The 23,838-nt window shown below is 45.7% G+C and overlaps 1 protein-coding gene and 1 pseudogene across 38 annotated transcripts in view; one reads left to right on the forward strand and one right to left on the reverse strand.

Annotated features, from left to right (window-relative positions):
* Positions 1–23,838, forward strand: part of CEP250 (centrosomal protein 250) — an 80,996-nt gene that overhangs the window by 16,847 nt on the left and 40,311 nt on the right. For 22 of the 38 annotated variants that reach the window (XR_012419306.1, XM_065523030.2, XM_074005178.1 and 19 more), the window contains 13 exons: positions 24–62; positions 968–1,069; positions 1,594–1,752; positions 2,295–2,473; positions 2,788–2,970; positions 4,613–4,757; positions 5,564–5,710; positions 6,978–7,208; positions 8,341–8,534; positions 8,756–8,883; positions 9,088–9,257; positions 22,135–22,302; positions 22,711–22,845. Coding sequence is in view for 37 of the 38 variants with exons in the window: in XM_065523030.2 (XP_065379102.1) it covers positions 24–62; positions 968–1,069; positions 1,594–1,752; positions 2,295–2,473; positions 2,788–2,970; positions 4,613–4,757; positions 5,564–5,710; positions 6,978–7,208; positions 8,341–8,534; positions 8,756–8,883; positions 9,088–9,257; positions 22,135–22,302; positions 22,711–22,845 (1,980 nt within the window). In the remaining variant the exon portion in view is untranslated. The remainder of the gene's footprint in view (positions 1–23; positions 63–967; positions 1,070–1,593; positions 1,753–2,294; positions 2,474–2,787; positions 2,971–4,612; positions 4,758–5,563; positions 5,711–6,977; positions 7,209–8,340; positions 8,535–8,755; positions 8,884–9,087; positions 9,258–22,134; positions 22,303–22,710; positions 22,846–23,838) is intronic. The other 16 variants (XM_074005181.1, XM_074005182.1, XM_074005170.1 and 13 more) reach the window with 6 other exon arrangements.
* On the reverse strand, positions 15,912–16,560 carry LOC141407915 (peptidyl-prolyl cis-trans isomerase-like 1 pseudogene; annotated as a pseudogene).

Here is a 23,838-nt window from a genome sequence, read left to right on the forward strand (position 1 = left end):
TTCCTTTTTTTTTTTTTTTCCAGGAATTTGCCAATTCAGAATATCCACGGGGCTCAGATAATGTAAATAAATGAAGTGGGTTCAGTTGTAAGAATTCTGGTTTTCCAGTGCTGTTGTATTTAGCTTTCAAGACTGCAGGGGTCACTTGAGCTCAGTATTAAGGAAACTGTGAGGAGTAATAGGGATTGTGAGACCCTGAATAATAAATATCTCATCTAGAGGAGGCATCCACCATTCAACTTCAGTGAATCATTTCCATGTAGGAATGGGGGCTGGGTGTGGCCCATTTGTTAACTTTTTGGAAGAAGCCAGAAACGTATATTTTTATGTAAAATCTTTCCATTTATAAATGTTGATTCAAATTTTGTATAAGCCAAATAAAACATAGTTGCAAGTCTGTGTCTTCAGGCCTTCACTAACACAAATAGGAAGGAAGAGAGGAACTCCTGAGTCTTCAAGATTATGTCTAGCTTTAGGGCTAGAGGTTTCTCTGGTTTAGCATTAGGTCTCAAGCATCCATTTACTATTCAGAGACAGCACCCATCCCCTGTCTAATAATGGCTTACATTTATTGAACATTTGCGTTGTTCCAGACACTATGTTGAATAATTTACATGCATTTTTAATTTAAGCCTCAAAACAAGTAGTTGCTGTTACTTATTTCTATTTTAAAGAAAAAGAAGCTCAAAGAAACTGTTGACTATGGTTACCAACATAGTAAATGATAGAGCAGAATTCTAATCAGTGAAGTCTAATTTGGAACTCGTTATCACTTAATCTAAACTTGTAATCACCACATCACATTGTCTTCAGACTCTTCGGGCAACATATCAGCATTGATGCATGGTCAGGGAAAAAGTGGGGCTGATAGAACAGACAGAATTAGACTTTGGTTGTTTGGGGTCCTGGAGTAATAAATTCACTTTTGATAGTTTGACTCTGAGGCTCTATTCTGTTCCCTGTTCAGGAGACAAATCACACAGAATTAATGGAACATGAAGCATCTCTTAGTAGGAATGCCCAAGAGGAGAAGTTGTCTTTACAGCAGGTGATCAAGGATATAACCCAGGTACTGGGAAGCCTCCTGTTCATGGTAACCAGGTTATGCCTCCACTCCCCAGGTCTCTATGTCCTTTCAGTCCTGTCTAGATTTCCAGTCTCTGAGGTTTGGGTGCTTAAAGTCTTGTGGGGATGAGTTTTGTGTGTTTGAAGACCAGAACCCTAAGAGATAGCTAAGCATTCGTGTCTTAGCACTACCTGATGGGACAGGCCCTCTTTCCTGTTTCTAGCTGCAGTTCTCAGGCTGGAGGCTAGATTCTGGTCTTCAATATCTCAATCGTTTCTTCTTTCATTTCCTCATTTATTGTTACCTCAGACAGTGTTCTAGCCTTGTTGCTAGTCCTAGACTTGGGTGACCAAAGGTGGAGAGTTGAAGGAACCAGACTTTTATGCTCTCGGATACTCCCCTCCTTCCCCCAAGGGAGAGGACCTGAGAAGGAAAACATCAGGTTTGTCCAGGCTACAGGGTTAAGTCCCTGTATAGACTCTAGGCTTTGGTCAGTAGGGTGGTGACCTTGCTGTATTGGGTTTCAGGTCATGGTGGAAGAAGGGGACAATATAACCCAAGGCTCTGATCATGAGAACTCTTTGGAATTGGACTCTAGTATCGTTTGCCAGTTTGATTACCAGGATCCAGACAAGGCTCTTACTCTGGTGCGTTCAGTGCTGACTCGGAGACGCCAGGCTGTGCAGGTAAGAACCCTCAGCATTCCCCCTCAGTCACAGGGGTGTATGTCTAAACTGGTTTGTGCCCCAGGTACCTCCCTAGCCTATACTATCCCTTTTACTTTGTTGACCAGTCATGAGGTGTTTTGTCAGTATCTCAGAATGAATCTGCCTGTGTCTGCTGAATTGTGCTTGTGAGTAGCAGGCACATTCTCCACGCCAATGGCGTGCTTCACTTTGTGTACAATCTTTGCATAACACTATGCAAAGATTGGGAACCAGAGCTCCGGGAGATTATTGGGTCAATGTTCTCCAACTCTGAGAGTCCTAGGCACACTTACCACTCCCCCATGCCACTGTACATTTGGAGATGACGAACTCTAAGAATCTAGAGCCACAGAAGCCCAGTGACCTCTGAGGGACTGTCTTCTTGAATAGTTGCATCTCCCTTCTCAGCTTACTTTTGTTGCACCATCCCCCAACCCCCTTCTCCAGCCCCACTTTCAGGGTTCTGAAATCCCTCCTTTGCTCTTGCTCATCGTCTGGTTTCTCTTGCTCTCCCTCCACAGGACCTAAGGCAGCAGCTTGCAGGCTGTCAAGAGGCTGTGAACTTGTTGCAACAGCAGCATGATCAGTGGGAGGAAGAGGGCGAAGCCTTGAGACAGCGGCTGCAGAAGCTCAGTGGGGAGCGAGACACTCTGGCAGGGCAGACTGTGGACCTCCAGGGAGAGGTGGACTCTCTCAGCAAGTGAGCAGATGGGCTGTTCATCCCACCCTCCCAGCCTGGTCTCGGTCTCAGTCATCATCCAGCCATTTACCCACTCCCATCAGGTTTTTGGGGTGCTGATCCTGTTCTCCCTGAGACTTGGCTGTTTTACCCTGTTTCCACTTGTTTCTCCAGAACAAGCTTTGGGAGTTGGAGTCTTTGTGATGATAAAAATGTTTCACACTCAAAAGGGAAGATGGGATGTTGAAACTGGGTCTTTTGACCCTGTGATGCCTGCTTCCAGAAAGAATTTTAGGTCCCACGGTCTCTGCTCATCTCTGATTCCCTTCTTCCAGGGAGCGAGAGCTGCTGCAGAAGGCCAGGGAAGAGCTGCGGCAGCAGCTGGAGGTGCTAGAGCAGGAGGCATGGCGCCTGCGAAGGGCAAATGTGGAGCTTCAGCTGCAGGGGGACTCTGCCCAGGGCCAGAAGGAGGAACAGCAGGAGGAGCTGCACCTGGCTGTCCGGGAGAGGGCGCGTCTGTAAGTGAGACCAGTCTCCTCCTCGCTGGGGCCTGGTCTTCCTTCAATTCTACACCTTCCCCTCCTACTCTCCTCTCTTAGAAAGTAGAGTATGTAGAACTCTGGCATGCAGTGGGTTCAGATTAGCTTGCTGCTTCTTCCTTTGCAGAAAGATGAATATGGAAAGTTCATGGTTGGTTAAGTCTTAGTTGATCACCCATATGGGATGAGACACTGAGGGGGATACAGAAATGAATAAGACAAAAGCCTTGATTTCAGGGAACTTGCCAGAAGACAGACAACTAACTGTGACATGAGGCTGGATGAAGTATGAGTTAAATAGAGTTTCAGACTAAGTCCTTTGGGAGCACAGGAGTGACAGCTAATTATTGAGGACTAGGGAATGTTTTATGGAGGAGAGAGTAGACTCTGAGCTGGGCCTTGACCTATTTGGTTAATAGAGAGTGGGAGAAGAGCTCAAGGAATAGATTAGCACAGAAAAGGAGGCAGGAAGGTTCATGGCATGTTCAGAGTGGGCTGGGCTGGCTAAAGGGTAAGCCTTATACAGGGAAGTAATGGGAAATGCGCTAGCTGGTCAAGAAAGGGAAATCCAGAATCAATGGCCCCAGCTAATCTGTAAATTCCCCTTTATGATGTCACAGAAAAAGCAAGGACTTTGAGCTGGGCAAAAGCTTCGTTTGAATTATGGCTCTGTCACATGGACAGATTATTTGTAGAATGATGATGATAATATTTACCTTGAAGGGTTGCTGGGAAGATGAGAGCAATGTTTTGGAAAATGCCAGCATAGAACCTGGCGTATGGTAGGTCTTTAATAACTGGGGGCAGGGATATATCTTCATCTTTGCTGTATTTCCCTCCTCTCCTGTGCCCCAGTTCCTTGTACCTGGTAGTCATGAATAGTGGAAGCTTGAAGGGCTGCCATAAGGGTCATGACTTGTGCTAAGAATGATCTCCCTGTACCAAGGAGAAGGGCAGACAATCCACAGAGATCATAATATGTTTTTAAATTTATTTATCTGACTTGATAATACATTTATATGATTCAAAAGTCAAAACTATTTTAAGGCTAGGCACTCCTGTAATTCCAACCCTTTCAGAGGCCTTAGTGGGAGGATCACTTGAGGCCAGGAGTTTAAGACCAGCCTGGGCAACATAGTGAGACCTCCATCTCTACAGGAACAGCAAAAAATTAGCTGAACGTGGTGGCATGTGCCTGTAGCCATGGCAGGGTGAGATGGGAGGATCACATGAGCCCCCAGGAGTTTGAGGCTTCAGTGAGCTAAGAAGATACAGAGAGAGAAGTCTCACTCTCATTTGTGCTTTCTCCATCCCATTTCCCTTCCCCCTTTAGGCAACCATTTTAGTTGACTTCTTGTTTATCTTGCCAGTGTTCCTTCATGCAAATATGGGCATATATTCTTTCTTCCCCCACTTTCTTGTATAAAAGGTAGTGTATTATGTATATACTGTTCTGCACCTTGATTTTTTTTCACTTGACATGTCTTAGAAGTCTCTCCTTATCAGTGTTTATAGACCATCCTCATTCTGTTGCATAGCAAAGGTGATTAAATTCCTGTTACCTTTGGGGTTACGGCCCATCCCTAAGAGTTCCTCTAGATTCCTCTCCTTCCCATCTTAGTCAGGAGACGCTGGTGGGCCTGGAAGCCAAACAGTCAGAATCACTCAGTGAACTGATCACTCTTCGGGAAGCCCTGGAGTCAAGTCGCCTGGAAGGGGAGTTACTGAGGCAAGAGCAAAAGGAAGTGACCGCAGCGCTGGCTAGGGTGCGTGGCCTCCTCTCCTCATTTGCTGGGTGGGCGGCTTCGAAAGTGTGTTCCCATGCAGCCTGCCTCATTCTTCACCTTCAAGCCAGGATCCCTCATCTTTCCTCAGTCATTAGTCTGCTTCTGGGTTCTCTATCTTCCAGCATACCCTCTATATTGGAATTAGAATGGGTTTTCTAAAGTATAAACCTGGTTATGTCAGTCTCTTAAAACCATTCAATGGCTTTCTAGCTCTGTGGTGCCACATTCGAAACTTTTTGTCATGTGCCCCAAACTGTGTTTTAGCCTCCTCTTCTACTGCAAAACCCTTCCTAAACATCTCATATCCTTTGCTCCTGCCACAGAGCAGTAATTGCCTTTTCAGTTATTCCATGTTCTTTCATGACTCCAATACTCTGCATATACTTTTCCCTTTCTCTGCACTACTTCTTTCCTCCTCCTTTATGCTCAAACTCTTCCTCATCTCTCAATTCCCAACTTAATCATCAACTCCTCTACCAAGCATATTTGACTCTTCCAAACTATATTAATATTTTTTTTGAGTTCCCAGAGCACTTTGTGCTTACATTTTCTGTGGCGTCATTACAATCATAGTCATTTCTCTATCGTAACATTGGTATCTCTATACTGTGAGCTCCCGTCTTACTGCTTAATGAATGAATCAAGGGAAAACTTGTTTAGAATGCAGGAGAGGGAATGGAGTATTAACTAATCTCGTACCAAAAAGCAGCAGTATTGGGAATGTGAACTGTTCACTGTTCCAGGAAAATTGGAAATATGAAACTCTTTAACCCTCTGTTTTTTAGGCAGAGCAGTCAATTGCAGAGCTGTCGAGTTCTGAAAACACCCTGAAGACAGAAGTAGCTGATCTTCGGGCTGCAGCTGTCAAGCTCAGTGCCTTAAATGAGGCTTTGGCCTTAGATAAAGTTGGGCTGAACCAGCAGCTTCTCCAGGTGAGCAAAGATTTTCCTGATCCCCAGGGAAGGGCTGGGCCCTAACTGAGGGCAAGACAGATCAGCTCCCAAATGTAGGTCTGAAATGAGCAAAAGGAACATTTACAATGCAGAGGAGAGCAAATACTGTAAGGATTGGGCTTAGCCATTATAAATATTCCCCTCCCACACCTCCAGCAGAACCAGCTCTGGGCTTTAGGGTAAGTCATTAAGGTTGGGAAGGGGCCCATGTGTTCTGGAAGGAAGACTAGGTTTTGGCTGGGGTTTTCTTGAGATGGATCCTCTGTCACCTAGGCTGGAGTGCAGCGGTGTGATCTTAGCTCACTGAAGTCTCCATCTCCTGGGTTCAAGCAGTCTCCTGCCTCAGCCTCCTGAGTAGCTGGGATTACAGGCATGTGTCACCACACCTGGCTAATTTTTTTTTGAGATGGAATTTTGCTCTTGTTGCCCAGGCTGGAGTGCAGTGGCACGATCTTGGCTCACTGCAACCTCCGCATCCCGGGTTCAAGCAATTCTCCTGCCTCAGCCTCCCGAATATCTGGGATTACAGGCATGCATCACCATGCCTGGCTAATTTTGTATTTTTAGTAAAGACAGGGTTTTACAATGTTGGTCAGGCTGTTCTCAAACTCCTGACCTCAGGTGATCCACCTGCCTCAGCCTCCCAAAGTGCTGGGATTATAGGCGTGAGCCACTGCACTTGGCTGCCCCGGGCTAATTTTTGTATTTTTAGTAGAGATGGGGTTTCACCATGTTGACCAGGCTGGTCTCGAACTCCTGACCTCAGGTGATCCATCCACCTCAGCCTCCCGAAGTCCTGGGATTACAGGCGTGAGCCACCATGCCCGGCCAAAGACTAGGTTGTTAATTCTGTTGGGTGAGATAATAGCAATCACCAGAAAAGAATCTGCTGAAGATCCTAAATCCCAAAGAATCTTTTCTATAGGTTACAAATTTAACCTATAATTATAGTGATGGAACCTTCTTGCAACCTCTGTTTCCTTGAGTGTTCTCTATTCCATTATTCTGAATTATTTGAGAGCAGGATTTTGCCTTTCATATCTCCATCCCCAGCATCCAGCCCATCTAGTACCTGGAATATAGGCACTAGATCAAATGAATGGATTTCCCCCCATCTTATAAACACTCCTTTGTTCATCTTTGGAGAATAGATTCATATCCCACTTGGATTTCAGTCTTAGCATTTGATTCCTAAACTAATCATTTGTCTTTGATGCCTGTACTCCCTTCCCTTTTTGGCCAGTAGTTAGAGGAGGAGAACCAGTCTGTGTGCAGCAGAATGGAGGCCGCAGAGCAGATGAGAAACGCTTTGCAGGTAGACCTGGTGGAGGCAGAGAAGAGGCGGGAAGCCCTGTGGGAAAAGAACACTCACCTGGAGGTTCAGCTGCAGAAAGCTGAGGAGGCTGGGGCTGAGCTGCAGGCAGATCTCAGGGGCATCCAGGAAGAGAAGGAAGAAATTCAAAAGAAACTAAGCGAGGTAAGAAGGCAAAATGGACACCATCACATTTAGGTGTAATACATGCTCATTATAAAAAATTAAAACACTACAGAAATTATCTGGAAAGTGAAAAAGTCTTACTTCCTAGAAATGATCAGTGTTACTAGTTTGCAGTATATCTTCCAATTTTAAAAAAAGAATGCCTATAAGAATTCTTCACTGAGGCTGGGCGCAGTGTCTCATGCCTGTAATCCCAGCAGTTTGGGAGGCCGAGGTGGGCGGATCACAAGGTCAGAGGTTCGAGACCAGCCTGACCAACATAGTGAAACCCTGTCTCTACTAAAAATACATAAATTAGCCTGGTGTGGTGGCACGCACCTGTAATCCCAGCTACTCAGGAGGCTGAGGCAGGAGAATCTCGCTTGAACCTGGGAGGCGCAGGTTGCAGTGAGCCGAGATCGTGCCACTGCACTCCAACCTGGGCAACGGAATGACACTCTGTCTCAAAAAAACAAAAAGAATTCTTCACTAATTCTCCACTACTTCACACCACCCAGTTTGAATTAGAAGCTTCTCCTTATACTCTGATAGCACTGTATGCTTATTTTAACCACCACATTCCTCATGCTATAATTATCTGTTTATATGTCTTCACCATTAGACCAAAAGCTCTTTGAAGGCAAAGCTATGTCTTAGTTGTTTTTATTCCTCCAGCTTTTAGCATAGTGCCTACCACATAACAGGGGCTGAGTAAATTTTTTTCCTGAGCCAATGAATGACCTGGCTCAAAGGTCATCTTTCTCCTCTACACAACCTCTCATTGTCCTAATAATTGTACCGATTCTCCCTTCACAGAGTCCCTTTCTTGGGACATTGATGACTTTCTTCCTAGTATTATGTGTGCATCTTCTCAAGACTAAAACCTCCTTAGGGGCAGGTGTCAAGCTGTCCCTAGCACAGGGTCTTGCTCACAGGGGAGCATTCTTCCTGGGCTCGGGGATCTGTGGGCTGATCAGGGAAATAGATAAATGCCGCATGCTATTGGGTAAGCAATCTGGGCTCACAGAGCTGGGTCCAGAATCTCTGAAGAGCCAATGACCCTAACCTGGTGGTAGCGGCCCCAGGGGGAATCCAGGCTCTGCTCCATCTCTCACCACATTCTTCTCCTCAGTCACATCACCAGCAGGAGGCAGCCACGACTCAGCTGGAGCAGCTACATCAGGAGGCAAAGCGACAGGAAGAAGTGCTTGCCAGGGCAGTCCAGGAGAAGGAGGCCCTAGTACGAGAGAAAGCGGCTCTGGAGGTGCGGCTGCAGGCTGTGGAGCGCGACCGGCAGGACCTCGCTGAACAACTCCAGGGGCTCAGGTAGGGCCCAGACTCAATTCAGCCAAGCACAGAGAGAGCTTTGCAAGGCAAAGGCGTGAAGCTAAGCTCCCTGCCGTAAGTATGTAGGTCCTAAATTGATTATGAATTTATAATTGCCCCCCTAACTTCTCCAGGTAGCCAGTACTTAGAACCCAACTCCTCTTGAGGAAGGGTAAGGGGCTTGATGGGTAAGAAACTCTTCTGATTCCTGAACCTCACAGCTCAGCCAAGGAGCTACTAGAGAGCAGTCTGTTTGAAGCCCAACAACAAAATTCTGTGATAGAGGTCACCAAGGGGCAGCTGGAGGTCCAGATTCAAACTGTCACTCAAGCCAAGGAAGTAATCCAAGGTGAGAACCCAACTGGGATGGGGCGCACTCCATTCCATGGAGATGTTGAAGAGACAGGAAGACAGTGGGAGACAATTAGAGGTCCTTCTCCAGTAGGGTGCAGGTCCTCTGAGATGAGAGTTGCTCATGAGATCAGGGGAGAGGGAGAATTTTATTAGGTAAAAGGAGGGGGGCAGAGGCCTGATCCTGTCCCTGGCATGTTAGGGGAAGTGAGGTGCCTGAAGCTGGAACTGGACACTGAACGGAGCCAGGCAGAGCAGGAGCGGGATGCTGCAGCCAGACAACTGGCCCGGGCTGTGCAAGAAGGGAAGACTGCCTTGGAGCAGCAGAAGGCAGCCCATGAGGAGGAGGTGAACCGGCTCCGGGAGAAATGGGTAAGTGGTCGATGTGGCCGGGGATGGTCTCCCTTCCATGAGTGTTCCACCTGCTGCCTCTTGGTCCAGTTATTGCTGCTCGTATGAGTGAAATTTGGTCCCCAAGCTGTAAAATCCAACTTCCTGCTATTAAATGAGTTAATATATGAAAAGCACTAAGAGTAGTTCCTGGCATATAGTGGGCTCTCTATTTGTGTTAGCCATTATTATTGTTGTTATGTTGGTGTGTACAGAGAATTGAGAGTGGACCCTGGGATTTAGGATTATTAAACTGCCCTCAGGATGAAAACCAGGGAGAGGAATATCTTGGATGCATTCTTGTGCAGTTCAGAACTGTGTTTTGTCTTTTAATTATGTAATTTAGTCCATTTGGTTTTATTGTGATTTTAGTTGTATTTGGATTTATTTAGGCCATCTTAGGTTATTTGTCCTACCTTTTTATATCTTTTTTTTTTCTCTTGAGACAGAGTATCACTCTGTCCCTCAGGGTGGAGTGCAATGGTGCGATCTTGGCCCACTGCAACCTCCGCCTCCTGGGATCAGGTGATTCTCCTGCCTCAGCCTCCTAAGTAGCTGGGATTACAGGTGTGCGCCACCACACCCGGCTAATTTTTATATTTTTAGTAGAGACAGGGTTTCACCATGTTGGCCAGGCTGGTGTCAAACTGACCTTGTGATCCACCTGCCTCAGCCTCCTAAAGCGCAGGGTACAGCCGTTTTTATATCTTTTAGGGAGGGGAAAGTACCTTTCTTAACTTCTTTCAGAGGATTAAGTTGAGTGATTAAGTTGTATTCTTTTCTCACCTTTTTTCTCTCTGCAACTGTGGATAATATGTACTTTATTTTAAAAATCCTGTTAGTGGTTACCTTTAATATTTTTAAACATATACTTAATAGAATCTCAAGGTTCAGTAGTTTTACCCTTTTCCTGAATGATACAAGGGTCTTAGAACATTTTACCTGGGCCAGGCACAGTGGCTCACGCCTGTCATCTCAGCACTTTGGGAGGCTGAGGTGGGCAGATTGCTTGAGCCCAGGAGTTTGAGACCAGCCTGGACAACATGGCGAAACCCCATTTCCTACAAAAAAAAAAAATACAAAAATTAGCCAGGGATGGTGGTACACACTGTAGTCCCAGCTACTTGGAAGGCTGAGGGGGGAGGGTCACTTGAGCCCAGGAGGTTAAGGCTGGGGTGAGCTGAGCATCACTGCGTTCCAGCCTGAGTGACAGAGTGAGACCCTGTCTCAAAAAAAAAAAAAAAAAAACGTTTTACTTGTTTCACTCCTCCCTAATTTATAGGCTGTTTTGTTCGGTGTGCTCAGTTCTAACTAGTTTAACACCACAATTTATGATTTTTTAATTGTTTTATATAGTCAATATTTGTTCAGATACAACAATGAATTTATACCTTTTCTGTTCACCATTCTTTCTTGCATATCAGACTTTCTATTCAGATTTATTTTTCTTTTGCCTGAAGTAGGATTTTCTTTGGTAAGGGTCTGTTGGTAGTTAATTGTCTGAAGATGTTTCTATTTTATTTTTATTCTTTTATTGAGGCAGGGTCTCACTCTGTCACCCAGACTGGAGTGCAGTGGTGTGATCATGGCCGACTGCAGCCTCGACCTCCTGGGCTCAGGTGATCCTCCCACCTCAGCCTCCTGGGTAGCTGGGATTATAGGCATATGCCATCATGCCTGGTTAATTTTTTTTTTTTTTTTTGTATTTTTGGTAGAGATGGAGTTTCACCATGTTTCCCAGGCTGGTCTCAAACTCCTGGGCTCAAGCAATCCACCCGCCCTTGGCCTCCCGAAGTGTTGGGATTACAGATGTGAGCCACCACGCCCAGCCTACTTTTATTCATGAAAGATAGTTTCTGGCTTTGTTCAGGGTTAAAATAGACAGATAGATAGATAGATAGATAGATAGATAGATAGATAGATAGATAGATAGATAGATAGATAGATAGATAGATAGATAGATTCACTAAGTAAAAAATTCAGATATAAGTTTCTAGGATGAGAATTATTTTCTCTCAACATTGTTGGTATTGAGAAGTTAGCTTTCATTTTAATAATTCCACAATTTCTTGTGTTAATTAATTTATTTATTTTTTATTTTTTTGAGACAGAGTCTTGCTCTGTCACCCAGGCTGGAGTGCAGTGGTGCAATCTTGGCTCACTGCAACCTCCACCTCCTGAGTTCATGCAGTTATCCTGCCTCAGCCTCTAGAGTAGCTGGGATTACAGGCATGTACCACCATGCCCGGCTAATTTTTTGGTATTTTTAGTAGAGATGGGGTTTCACCGTGTTGCCAGGCTGGTCTCAAACTCCTGGGCTCAAGTGATCCACCTGCCTCGGCCTCCCAAAGTGCTGGGATTAAAGGCGTGAGACCATGCCCAGCAATTTCTTGTGTTTAGATGTGTATTTCTTTTATTTGGTTGGAATTTCTTAGACTTCCTGAAGTTAAGATTTCATGTTGAAACATCAATTCTGGAAAATTCTCATATATTATCTCTTCAATATTATGTCTTTCCTGCCGTCCTGCTTTTATTTATTTACTCTTTAAAAAAAATTTTTTTTTTTGGCTGGTTGTGGTGGCTCACACCTGTAATCCCAGCACTTTGGGAGGCTGAGGTGGGCGGATCACGGGAGTTCGAGACCAGCCCCACCAACATGGAGAAACCCCATCTCTACTAAATATACAAAATTAGCCGGTTGTGGTAGCACATCCCTGTAATCCTAGCTACTAGGGAGGCTGAGGCAGGAGAATCACTTGAACCTGGGAGGCGGAGGTTGTGATGAGCTGAGATGACGCCATTGCACTCCAGCCTGGACAACAAGAATGAAACTCCATCTCAAAACAAAAAAAATTTTTTTAAATTATTTTTTTAGAGACAGGGTCTTGCCCTATTACCCAGGCTAGAGTATAGTGGTACAATCATAGCTCACTGCAGCCTCAAACTCCTGAGCTCAAGTGATTCCTCCTGCCACAGCCTCCAACTAGCTGGAACTACAGGCACGTGCCACCATGCCCAGCTAATTTTTTAATTTTAATTTTAATTTTATTATTATTATTTTTTTAGAGATGGGGTCTTGCTGTGTTGCCCAGGCTGGTCTCGAACTCCTGGGCTCAAGCCGTCCTCTCACCTCAGCCTCCCACATAAGCTGGGACTACAGGTGCGTGCCACCATACTTCTCTCTTTCTGTACTCTGGTTAGTTGTATGTCAGACCTTTTTACTCTATCCTTCTTTTACTCTATCCTTCTTTTACTCTATCCTTCACTGCCTCTTGCATTTTACATGTTTACTTTTCTCTTCCTATGCTGTGTTCTGGATTATTTTTTTCAGATCTCTCATCTAGTTACTGATTTTCCTTTTAAGCTGTGTCGAATCTGATGTTTAGTCTATTTACCAAGTTTTAAATTTCACTTTTTAAGTTTTTTTCTAGACATTCTATTTGGTTATTTTTTCATCTCTTCTTGGTCATTTTTTTCAGTCTCTTTTCCCTAATTTGTATTTTCAGTCCCTTCTTTCAAACATATGAAACATACTTGTGTCCTGTCTAGTAATTCCAATAACTATTAATTAATGTTTTGGGGTCTGGTTCTGTAATTTGTTGTTTCTGTTGGCTATTACTCATGGGCTTGTTTCCCTGTGTTTTTGTGATTCTTGACTCTGAGCTCATGTTCTTTGGAAATTTTCCTTTTTTTTTCTTTTTTCTTTTTATATTTTCTTTTTTTCCCCCCAGAGACCTTTGTTCTGAGGAAGTTTTTCTGTGGGAATCTTTTTAGGCCTGAGGCAAAGGAGTTTTTCCTCAGAGGATTTGTTTATGCTTCTGTCAGGAAGCTGGGGGACCAGCATCCCAGGACCACCTTAAAGTAAATTTTCTGTTTAAAGTTTTTTGACCCACAGTCAGGCCCAGACCCCATGTGCAGCTTAGCTTCTGGTTATGAATTCTCAGAGGAGACTTTTTTCCTACCCTGTATCAAGGTTGAGATAAGCATATTTCCTTGATAATTTCCTTCTATAGAGTTTATTTTGTTTTGTCCCCTCTCCACATCCCTCCAGTTTCTTTTTCTCCCTTCCTCCCCATCTCTCCCTTCTTTTTGCCTTTTCTCCCTTAAGCTGAGGTCACTATAGCCCAGAGATAGGCATTTTTTTTTTTCTTTTTAGAGATGGACTATCACTATGTTGCTCAGGCTGATCTTGAGCTCCAGGGCTCAAGGGATCCTCCTGTCTCAGCCTCCTGAATAGCTGGGACCACAGGCACAGTACACCATGTCTGACTTTTTGTTAAGGACTGTATACTAGGCTTTGCAGACCATAGGGTCTCTGTCACAATTACCTAACTTTGCAATTGTAGTGCAAAAGCAGCCATATATAAACAAACGAGCATGACTGTGCTCAAATAAAACTTTATGTATGGATACTGAAATGCGAATTTCATGTAATTTTCACATATCACAAAACATTTTTTTTTTTTTTTTGAGACGGAGTCTCGCTCTGTCGCCCAGGCTGGAGTGCAGTGACCAGATCTCGGCTCCCTACAAGCTCCGCCTCCTGGGTTTACGCCATTCTCCTGCCTCAGCCTCCCGAGTAGCTGGGACTACAGGCGCCCGCCACCTCGCCCGGCTAGTTTTTTGTATTTTTTAGTAGAGACGGGGTTTCACCGTGTTAGCCAGGATGTTCTCGATCTCCTGACCTCGTGATCCGCCCGTCTCGGCCTCCCAAAGTGCTGGGATTACAGGCTTGAGCCACCGTGCCTGGCCACAAAACATTATTGTTTTTAACCATTAAAAATGTAAAGGCTGGATGCAGTGGCTCATGCTTATAATCCCACCACTTTGGGAGGCTGAGGCAGGACGATTGGTTGAGACCAACCAGGGCAACATAGCAAGACCCTGTCTCTTTAAAAAAAAAAAAAAAAAAAAAAAAAGCCTAAAAGGTAAAGGCTGGGTGCAGTGGCTCACACCTATAATCCCAGCACTTTGGGAGGCCTAGGCGGGCGGATCACCTGAGGTCAGGAGTTCGAGACCAGTCTGGCCAACATGGTGAAACCCCATCTCTACTAAGAATACAAAAATATTAGCTGGGTGTGGTGGCATATACCTGTAGTCCCAGCTACTTGTGAGGTTGAGGCAGGACAATCGCTTGAACCTGAGAGGTGGAGGTTGCAGTGATCCAAGATTGTACCATGGCACTTCAGCCTAGGCGACAGAGTGAGACTCTGTCTCAAAAAAAAAAAAAAAGTAAAAACCACTCTTAGCTCACAGCCACAGAGCAACAGGTGGTGAGCCAGATTTGGCCCACATACTATAATTTGTTAACCCCAGTCCAGATTTTTGTCTGTTTGCTTGTTTTGTTTAGAGACAAGATCTTGCTCTGGTCACCCAGGCTAGAGTATACTGGCACAATCATAGCTCACTGCAGCCTCAAACTCCCAGGCTCGTGATACTCCTGCCTCAGCCTCCTGACTGCCTGGCCTTTCTTTTTTTTTTTTTTTTTTTTTTTTTGAGACAAGGTCTTGCTCTGTCACTCAGGCTAGAGCGCAGTGGTACAATCATGGCTCACTACAGCCTCGACCTCACGGGATCAAGTGATCCTCTCCAGCCTCCTGAGTAGCTGGGACCACAGGCATGAACCACCATGCCTGGCTAATTTTTGTAATTTTTTTTTTATTGGTTATGTCATGTTACCCAGGCTGATCTTGAACTCCTGGGCTTAGGTAATCTGCCCACCTTGGCCTCCCAAAGTGCTGGGGATTACAGGTGTGAGCTACCACGCCCAGCCACCTGCCTTATTTTTATTTATTTATTTTTTTCAACCATCAATGGCATTTTATTTTGGAAGTTTCTATGTATTACATAGGTATTAACTTCCTTCCTCTCCTACTCCTCCCCACAAAATCCAGAAAGTTATTTTTATACATAAACAACTGAACATAATAAAAATCTCAGACCTAATTTCTCTAAAGTCTTGGGTTAAAAGAACTTGAGTGGCACTTCTCCTTTCTGAGAGGACTACTTCTGAAGGAGGATTCATGGTCTGTCCTTTGCTCACTACAGATTTCTCCTCTTCTCTGGAAAAAAGATGGTCAATGCTTCTGCTTCCTTTTAATAAATTAATTTCTTGATTATTATACAGTATTATTCCCCACTTGACACCTTCTTAGAAACTTGATTGTTGGATGCATTTTTCATTTGGCAAAAATTCAGTGTGGCTTTGCGTGGGATGTCTGAAGTGTCAGAAACAGCAGTGTTGATGTTCTGGTTTTGAGAGGGAAAATATATATAGAGATGCATACATTCCCTAGAAGAACAAATGTAAGACTGAAATAGGGTGTGCACAGAGTTAAAAGGGTGATAGACACTACTTGGTTTGGAATTCTGTGACTATCAACAATCAAGGACTGCAGTGTAGGCCAGAATACAAATCTCCTTAGGAAGACGTTTGGTTAGGCAAAACCACTGAGAAATGACAGTGTCTGCTACATTGTTCAAAGTATATCAGAGCAGACCTGCACAAGAAGCAGCATTATGAGTCATGTGTAGTAAGTAGTCACCTATCGGTAAACAGGGGCATTTGTGCAAATGCTGTGGCATCCTAGGCACTGGGGGAAGAGAAAAGAAGCATACTATTAAAATGTACTTCCATCTCTAACTCACCCAAGACCCCAGGGCTCCTAAGCTTCATGATTTGCAAAGCCAAAATGAAATTTAGCATTACATGTCATTCTATGTCATCTGGAAGCTGGTCCACTGGGGCCATCTCAGAAGAGCTGCTCAAGAGGGTAGCAAGTCTACCCAGAAGGGTATGCCTTAATGATCTTCACATCATCCACAGGGCGGTCCTGGGAGTTTGTTTCTACCATTCCCACGCGATTCACCATTCCTATGCCCTGGCACACTCGGCCAAAAATGGTGTGTTTGCCGTCGAGCCACTGGGTGGGGGCGAGGGTCACAAAGAACTGGCTGCCATTGGTGTCTGGCCCCGCATTGGCCATTGCAAGAATTCCAGCCCCCGTGAATTTCAAATCTGGATGAAGTTCATCTTCAAACTGTTTGCCATAGATAGATGCACCACCTCGACCTGTCCCTGTTGGGTCACCTCCTTGGATCATGAAGTCTGATAATTTCTGTGGAATTTTGTACCGTTGTAGTAACCTCGACGAGCCAACTCAGCAAAGTTCTTACAGGTCTTTGGAGCATGCTTCCAGTACAGCTCCAGCACAATTATTCCCATGCTGGTCTCCAAGTAAACGTTGGGTGGCTGCCAGGAATCTGGGGGAATTGCCGCCATAGCGAAGCTGGTGGTGGAATGCTTCTCTAGGAATTGCCTTTATTTTTATTTTAAATTCTAAATTACATTTGCATTGGGTGAAAGATAATGGATTTACTTTTTTTTTTCTTTTGGAGACAGAGTCTTGCCCAGGCAGTGGTGATATTTCAGCTCCGCCTCCTGGGTTCAACCAATTCTCATGCTTCAGCCTCCCAAGTAGCTGGGATTACAGGCATGTGCCACCACACCTGGCTAATTTTTGTATTTTTAGTAGAGACTGGGTTTCACCACATCAGCCAGGCTGGTCTTGAACTTCTGACCTTAAGACAAGGTCTTGCTGTCACCCAGGCTGGAGTGCAGTGGTACAACTCTAGCTTACTGCAGCTTCAAACTCCTGGGTTTAAGCAATCCTTCTGCCTCAGCCTCCAGACTAGCTAGGACTACAGGCATGCACCATTATGCCTGGCTAATTTTTTTTTTTTTTTGTAGAGATGTGATCTCGCTTTGTTGCCTAGGCTGGTCTCGAACTCCTAGCTTCGAGCAATCCTCCTGCCCCAACCTCCCAAAGTGCTGGGATTATAGGTGTGTAAGCCACCACACCTGGCTTACACCACAAGTCTTGCTTTGCTTTTGGCTTCTGTGGAATTTTTATTATTTTCCTGCTGGTTCTGTGACATTAAAATACATATTTAATATTTTATCCAGCACTTTTTGCTATTTCATAGCTGGAGGGTTCAGAGATCTTGTTTATCAAGTATCTGGAAATGGAAGTTGACTTGTGCTTTATGTGTATTTATAATTTGATTGTTATTATGGGGCAGGCTTGTTGGCAAGATGATAACCAGAAGTTTGCTTATTTTTGGAATTATGTGCCTAGTCTATAGTCGGTGCTCAAAAGTATTTGCTGAATGAACACTATCCAGAAGGCAGTTCCCTAGCAGGAATCAGATGTATACCATGTACTGAAAACTCCGTAAATAAAAGATGCTATGAAACTTCTGAATGATAAACCAGCTACCTACGTGGCCTTGGTTTCCCTAAAAGGATTGACTATAGTGGCCATATTTGGGTCATGAAAGGGCCTTTTCTCCCTTTTCCTTTTCTCTCATTCAGCTAATCCTCCTGACTTCTGATTGTCCCACTTATACTGTTTCTCTATGATTGAGCAGGTTAACTGCCCTCTTACAACTCTCGACAGCCTGTTAGTTTTAACAGTGACTGCCTTCTCCTGGAATCCTAGCAATTGGAAACACTCTTGGGAGGCCGGGCATGGTGGCTCACACCTGTAATCCCAGCACTTTGGGAGGCCTGGGTGTGTGGATTGCCTGAGGTCAGGAGTTCGAGACCAGTCTGGCCAACATGGTGACACCCCGTCTCTACTAAAAATACAAAAAAATTACCAGGTGTGGTGGTGTGCACCTGTAATCCCAGCTACTTGGGAGGCTGAGGCAGGGGAATTGCTTGAAACAGGGAGGTGGAGGTTGCAGTGAGCCGAGATCACACCACTGCACTCCAGCCTGGGCAACAGAGTGAGACTCTGCCTCAAAGAAAAAAAAAAAAAGAAACACTCTTGGCAGTTGTATTCTTTATTCTTCCATCTACTGCCTGTCTCCCTTTTAAGAGTAATCATATTGGACACTTATTAAGCACTTCTCCATGCCAAGCACCATGCTGAATGCTTTATTCACACAATAAAGGTGAATAAATGCATAAAGAAGTCACTCAGGGCTGGGCACGGTAGCTCACACCTGTAATCCCAACAATTTGGGAGGCCAAGGCAGAAGGATCGCTAGAGGCCAGGAGTTTGAGACCAGCCTGGGCAACATAGTAAGATCCCCTTCTCTCAATAAATAAAATATAGAAAGAGAAGTCAGGGTTACATGGCTAATAAGGGGTAGATAAGGGATTCAGGGCCCAAACTCCAAACCATTTCTGCTTTGTCCACCTCTGTAATGTCCCTTCCGAATGGTTGCTTAGCTGCTGTTATATTCCATCGCTTGGCTGCCCATTTATTTTAGATAGATGTAGTTATTAGGAAATTCATAGGCCGGGCGCGGTGGCTCAAGCCTGTAATCCCAGCACTTTGGGAGGCCGAGGCGGGTGGATCACGAGGTCAGGAGATCGAGACTATCCTGGCTAACATGGTGAAACCCCGTCTCTACTAAAAATACAAAAAACTAGCTGGGTGTGGTGGCGGGCGCCTGTAGTCCCAGCTACTTGGGAGGCTGAGGCGGGAGAATGGCATGAACCCGGGAGGCGGAGCTTGCAGTGAGCCCAGATCATGCCACTGCACTCCAGCCTGGGAGACAGCCAGACTCCATCTCAAAAAAAAAAAAAAAAAGGAAATTCATGTTGAACCAAAATCTATTACCAGGAACAAATGAGCCTTAGATTTGCTTGAAATACCCCACCAACATGGTTGCTTTCCTCTAGGCATGTTACAATTTACTCACGTCCCAGTGCGAAGGTGGCACTTTGAACCGGGCAGAATATTCCGTTCATGGTCATACCAGCAATGCTGGACTGTTACTTCCTACACATCACAGAATTAGCTTTTCTTGTAGCTATAACACACTTCTAACTCACATAGAGCAAATAGATCAGTTTTTTTAACACTTGCAACTGCTATTAACATTCATCTTTTTTATGTTTTTACAGTTGGCTTTGGCTTTTTGTAGTCACATACTCTGCCACTGAGCTATATCCTCTGTCTGGCTTTTTGAACCAGAGGGTAAAATGATTTGTCATTCACGACTGTCCTATAACTGTGACATTACACATTGCTGGGTTTTATAAGGAAGAACAAAGGAAGACCTCTTTTTTTCTTTTTATTATTATTATTTCTTTTGAGACAGGGTCTCGCTCTGTTGCCCAGGCTGGAGTGTAGTGGCGTGATCAGGGCTTACTGTAGCCTCACTCTCAAGGCCCTCCTGGCCTCAAGTGATCCTCCTACCTCAGCCTCCTAAGTAGCTGGGACCACAGGAGTGAACCACCACACCCGACTAATTTTTGTATTTTTTTGTAGATAAGGGGTTTCATCATGTTGCCTAGGCTGGTCTCAAACTCTTGGGCTCAAGTGATCATCCTTCCTCGGCCTCGCAAAGTGATGGGATAATAGGCATGAACTACCATGTCCAGCCAGACCACTGTCAATTGTATGGTCTGGGAAGGCTTCACCAAGGAAGTGTCAGTTTAGCTGTGAGGAATGATGGAGTGGGGGTGGAGAAGGGCTTTCCAGGTAGAAGGAAACATGAGTCAAGGCTTTGAGGCATGAATGTGTTGGCTGGGCGCACTGGCTCACACCTGTAATCCTAGCATTTTGGGAGGCCCTGGCACGCAGATCAGTTGAGGTTAGGAATTCAAAACCAGCCTGGCCAACATGGTGAAACCCTGTTGCTACTAAAAATACAAAAAAATTATCTGGGAATGGTGGCGGGCACCTGTAATCCTAGCTACTTGGGAGGCTGAGGCAGGAGAATCACTTGAACCTGGGAGGTGGAGATTGCAGTGAGCCAAGATCGCACCGCTGCACTCCAACCTGGGCAACAGAGCTAGAGTTCATCTTAAAAAAAAAAGAAAGTGGGCCAGGCGCGGTGGCTCACGCCTATAATCCCAGCACTTTGGGAGATCGAAGTGGGCAGATCACGAGGTCAGGAGTTCAAGACCAGCCTGACCAACATGGTGAAACCCTGTCGCTACTAAAAATAAAAAAAAATTAGCCAGATGTGGTGGCAGGTACCTATAGTCCCAGCTACTCAGGAGGGTGAGGCAGGAGAATGGTGTGAACCCGGGAGGTGGAGCTTGCAGTGAGCTGAGATTGCACCACTGCACTCCAGCCTGGGCGACAGAGCACGACTCCGTCTCAAAAAAAAAAAAAACAAACAAGAAACTGTTTAGTGTGCTCAGGGGCCTACAAGGAGGCAAGTGTGTGTAGCCAAGGTATAGTGAATGAGGGGGAAAGCTGCACAGGATGACACTTGGAAGACTGAAACACTAGAGGCATTCCCATTACATGAATAAGCAGTGACAAACTTACAAGCATTTTAAAGGAAAAGTTCAGGGAATACTAATGTCATGATGATGCTGGCTGTTGTGTATTGCCCGCTTTCTGTGTGCTAAGCACATTTAAAGTGATTCACACGACTTGTCTCCATCCTGAGGAGAATGACGAGAATGACACCGTTGTTATCCCCATTTTAATAGATGATGAAACTGAGGCACAGAGATGTTTAGAAATTGAGATCATGCTAATAGTGGTAGATTAAAGATTTTCGCCAGGCGCAGTGGCTCACGCCTGTAATCCCAGCACTTTGGGAGGCCGAGGCGGGCAGATCACCTGACCAACATGGAGAAACCCTATCTCTACTAAAAATACAAAATTAGCCGGGTGTGATGGCGCATGCCTGTAATCCCAGCTACTTGGGAGGCTGAGGCAGGAGATTCGCTTGAACCCAGGAGGTAGAGGTTGCAGTGAGCTGAGATTGTGCCGTTGCACTCCGGCCTGGGCGACAAGAGTGAAATTCTGTCTCAAAAAAAAAAAAAAAAGATTTTCACCCAGGCAGCCCAACTCCAGAGCCCTTCACCTCTATCCTGGGCACCTAATAGAGGGTCCTGAACTAGTCAGAGAGCTTGGGAAAGCTTTGGTGGCTGGAGGACCTCTAAGATAAGCAGCACCCCTCTTCTAATGCTCTTATATAATACAGGGAGACACCCTCACTGGGCCAGACCTGATTCTTCAGGGCCTAACTCTGCAACCCTGAGTAAAGGAGAGCAGGCAGCAGACAGCCAGAATTGGCCAGCTCAGTTCATTGTTACAACTGTCAACCACGATGTGGCTGCTTTAAAGATAACAAATATGGAGCTGTGTGTGGTGGCGTGCCCCTGTGGTCTTAGCTACTCAGGAGGCTGAGGCAGGAGGATCACTTGAGCCCAGGAGTTCAAGTCCAGCCTAGGCAACATAGTGAGACCCCATCTCTAGAAACAAAAATGCCTAGGCTAGGCACAGTGGCTCACGCCTGTAATCCCAGCACTTTGGGAGTCCGAGGCAGGCAGATCACTTGAGGTCAGGAGTTCGTGACCAGCCTGGCAACATGGTGAAACCCCATCTCTATTAAAAATACAAAAATTAGCTGGGCATGGTGGGGGGCACTTGTAGTCCCAGCTACTGAGGAGGCTGAGACAGGAGAATCACTTGAACCTGAGAGGTGGAGGTTGCAGTGAGCAGAGATGGTGCCACTGCAATCCAGCCTGGGTGACAGGGCAAGACTCCGTCTCCAAAAAACATTAAAAAATAGAAATACATTTTAAAACCCAGATACCTGTAGCATATATAAGGGACAATTGCAGTTTGGAAGGTACTTCCACATGTATTACATCATTTGATTTTTAAAAATTACTCTCATGTGGTTGTCATAAAATTTGTTAAGATAGATAAGGCAGGGATTATTAGCCTCGCTTTGCAGAGGAGGAAACAGGCTTAGAGAGGTACCAAGGTCACCCAGCTAGTGAGTAGTAGAAAGACTTTGTTTTTCCAATCCAGTTCTCCTGCCTTCCCTCCTCACCCATTTGGTTCTTATGGTGTTTCTTTCATGTGGCCAGGAGAAGGAGCGCTCCTGGCACCAGCAGGAGCTGGCGAAGGCTCTGGAGAGCTTAGAGAGGGAAAAAATGGAGCTTGAAGTGAGGCTAAAGGAGCAGCAGACAGAAATGGAGGCCATCCGGGCCCAGAGGGAAGAAGAACGAACCCAGGCAGAGAGTGCCCTATGCCAGGTGAGAAGCTAGGAGGATTGAAGCTGCCCGTCCAATCAGCGATCTCCTTACTTTTGACCACTTCCTTTTCCACTCCCAAGAGTAGTGCTGCAGAGGGGCTTCCAGAAGAGAGCGTAGCTACCCACTCTGCTACCAGTGAGCAGGGTGGTCCACACCATTAGCCACAGTTCCGGCAGTATGTCATACTTCCCGAGGGAGGGCTGACATGTACCACATCCTGTCAGCTTGCAAACCAGTGGTAATCTTTGTACTTCCTTGTTCTGAACCCATGGGTTGAGACCTTACTTTGTCCTCAGCCCCTTCTCATCTGCTAGAAAAGCCCTAGAGCAGCTGGGATGTGCTTGTGGCCTCATTGGTGAGCATGGTAACCCTGAGCCCACAAGCCCTTACCCTCCTACCCCTCCACAGATGCAGCTGGAAACAGAGAAAGAGAGAGTATCCCTCCTGGAGACACTGCTGCAGACCCAGAAGGAGCTAGCAGATGCCAGCCAACAACTGGAACGGCTGAGGCAGGACATGAAAGTCCAGAAGTTAAAGGAGCAGGTATGGAGGGTGGACTCGTGAGTAGGGGAGAAAGGGGTACTCATTTACCCATTCAACCACGAAGAGTTCTTGGGCACTTCTTATGTGCCAGGCCCTGTGCTAAGTGCTGACACATGACAAGTACGTAAAGGTATGGCACAGGCCGGGTGGGGTAGATCACGCCTGTAATCCCAGCACTTTGGCAGTCCAAGGCGGGTGGATCACCTAAGGTCTGGAGACCAGCCTGGGCAACATAGTGAAACCCATCTCTACTGAAAATACAAAAATTAGCCGGGTATGGTGGCGGGCACCTGTAATCCCAGCACATTGGGAGGCCGAGGCGGGCAGATCAATTAAGGTCGGGAGTTCGAGACCAGCCTGGCCAACCTGGTGAAACCCCATCTCTACAAAAATACAAAAATTAGCTGGGCGTGGTGGCGTTTACCTATAATCCCAGCTGCTTGGGAGGCTGAGGCAGGAGAATCGCTCGAACCCAGGAGGCGGAGGTTGCAGTGAGCCAAGGTCACACCACTGCACTCCAGCCTGGGTGACAGTGCAAGACTCAAAAAAAAAAAGGTGTGGCACAGCAGTCAGTATGACAGACATTGCCCCTGCCCTCAGGGAACTTACATTCCTGTGGCAGAGATGGATGACAAATGAGCAGACACAAAGCAAATGAGATTATTACAGTTTGTAATAAGCGCTGTAAAGGAAATAGAGTGATACAACTGAGAGTGATTCAAAGGAGGTCAGTTTGCACTTAGTGGTCAGGGAAGGCCTCACTGAGAAAGTAACATCTGAGCTGAGACTTGAAGGTTAAAAACAAACCAGCTCTGGCTGGGCGCAGTGGCTCACGCCTGTAATCCCAGCACTTTGGGAGGCCAAGGCGGGCGGATCCTGAGGTCAGGAGATCGAGACCATACTGGCTAACACAGTGAAACCCTGTCTCTACTAAAAATAAAAAAAAATTAGCCGGGCGTGTTGGCGGGCCCCTGTAGTCCCAGCTACTCGGGA

This window comes from Macaca fascicularis, chromosome 10 (assembly GCF_037993035.2).
Source record: "Macaca fascicularis isolate 582-1 chromosome 10, T2T-MFA8v1.1".
Taxonomy (NCBI): Eukaryota; Metazoa; Chordata; class Mammalia; order Primates; family Cercopithecidae; genus Macaca; species Macaca fascicularis.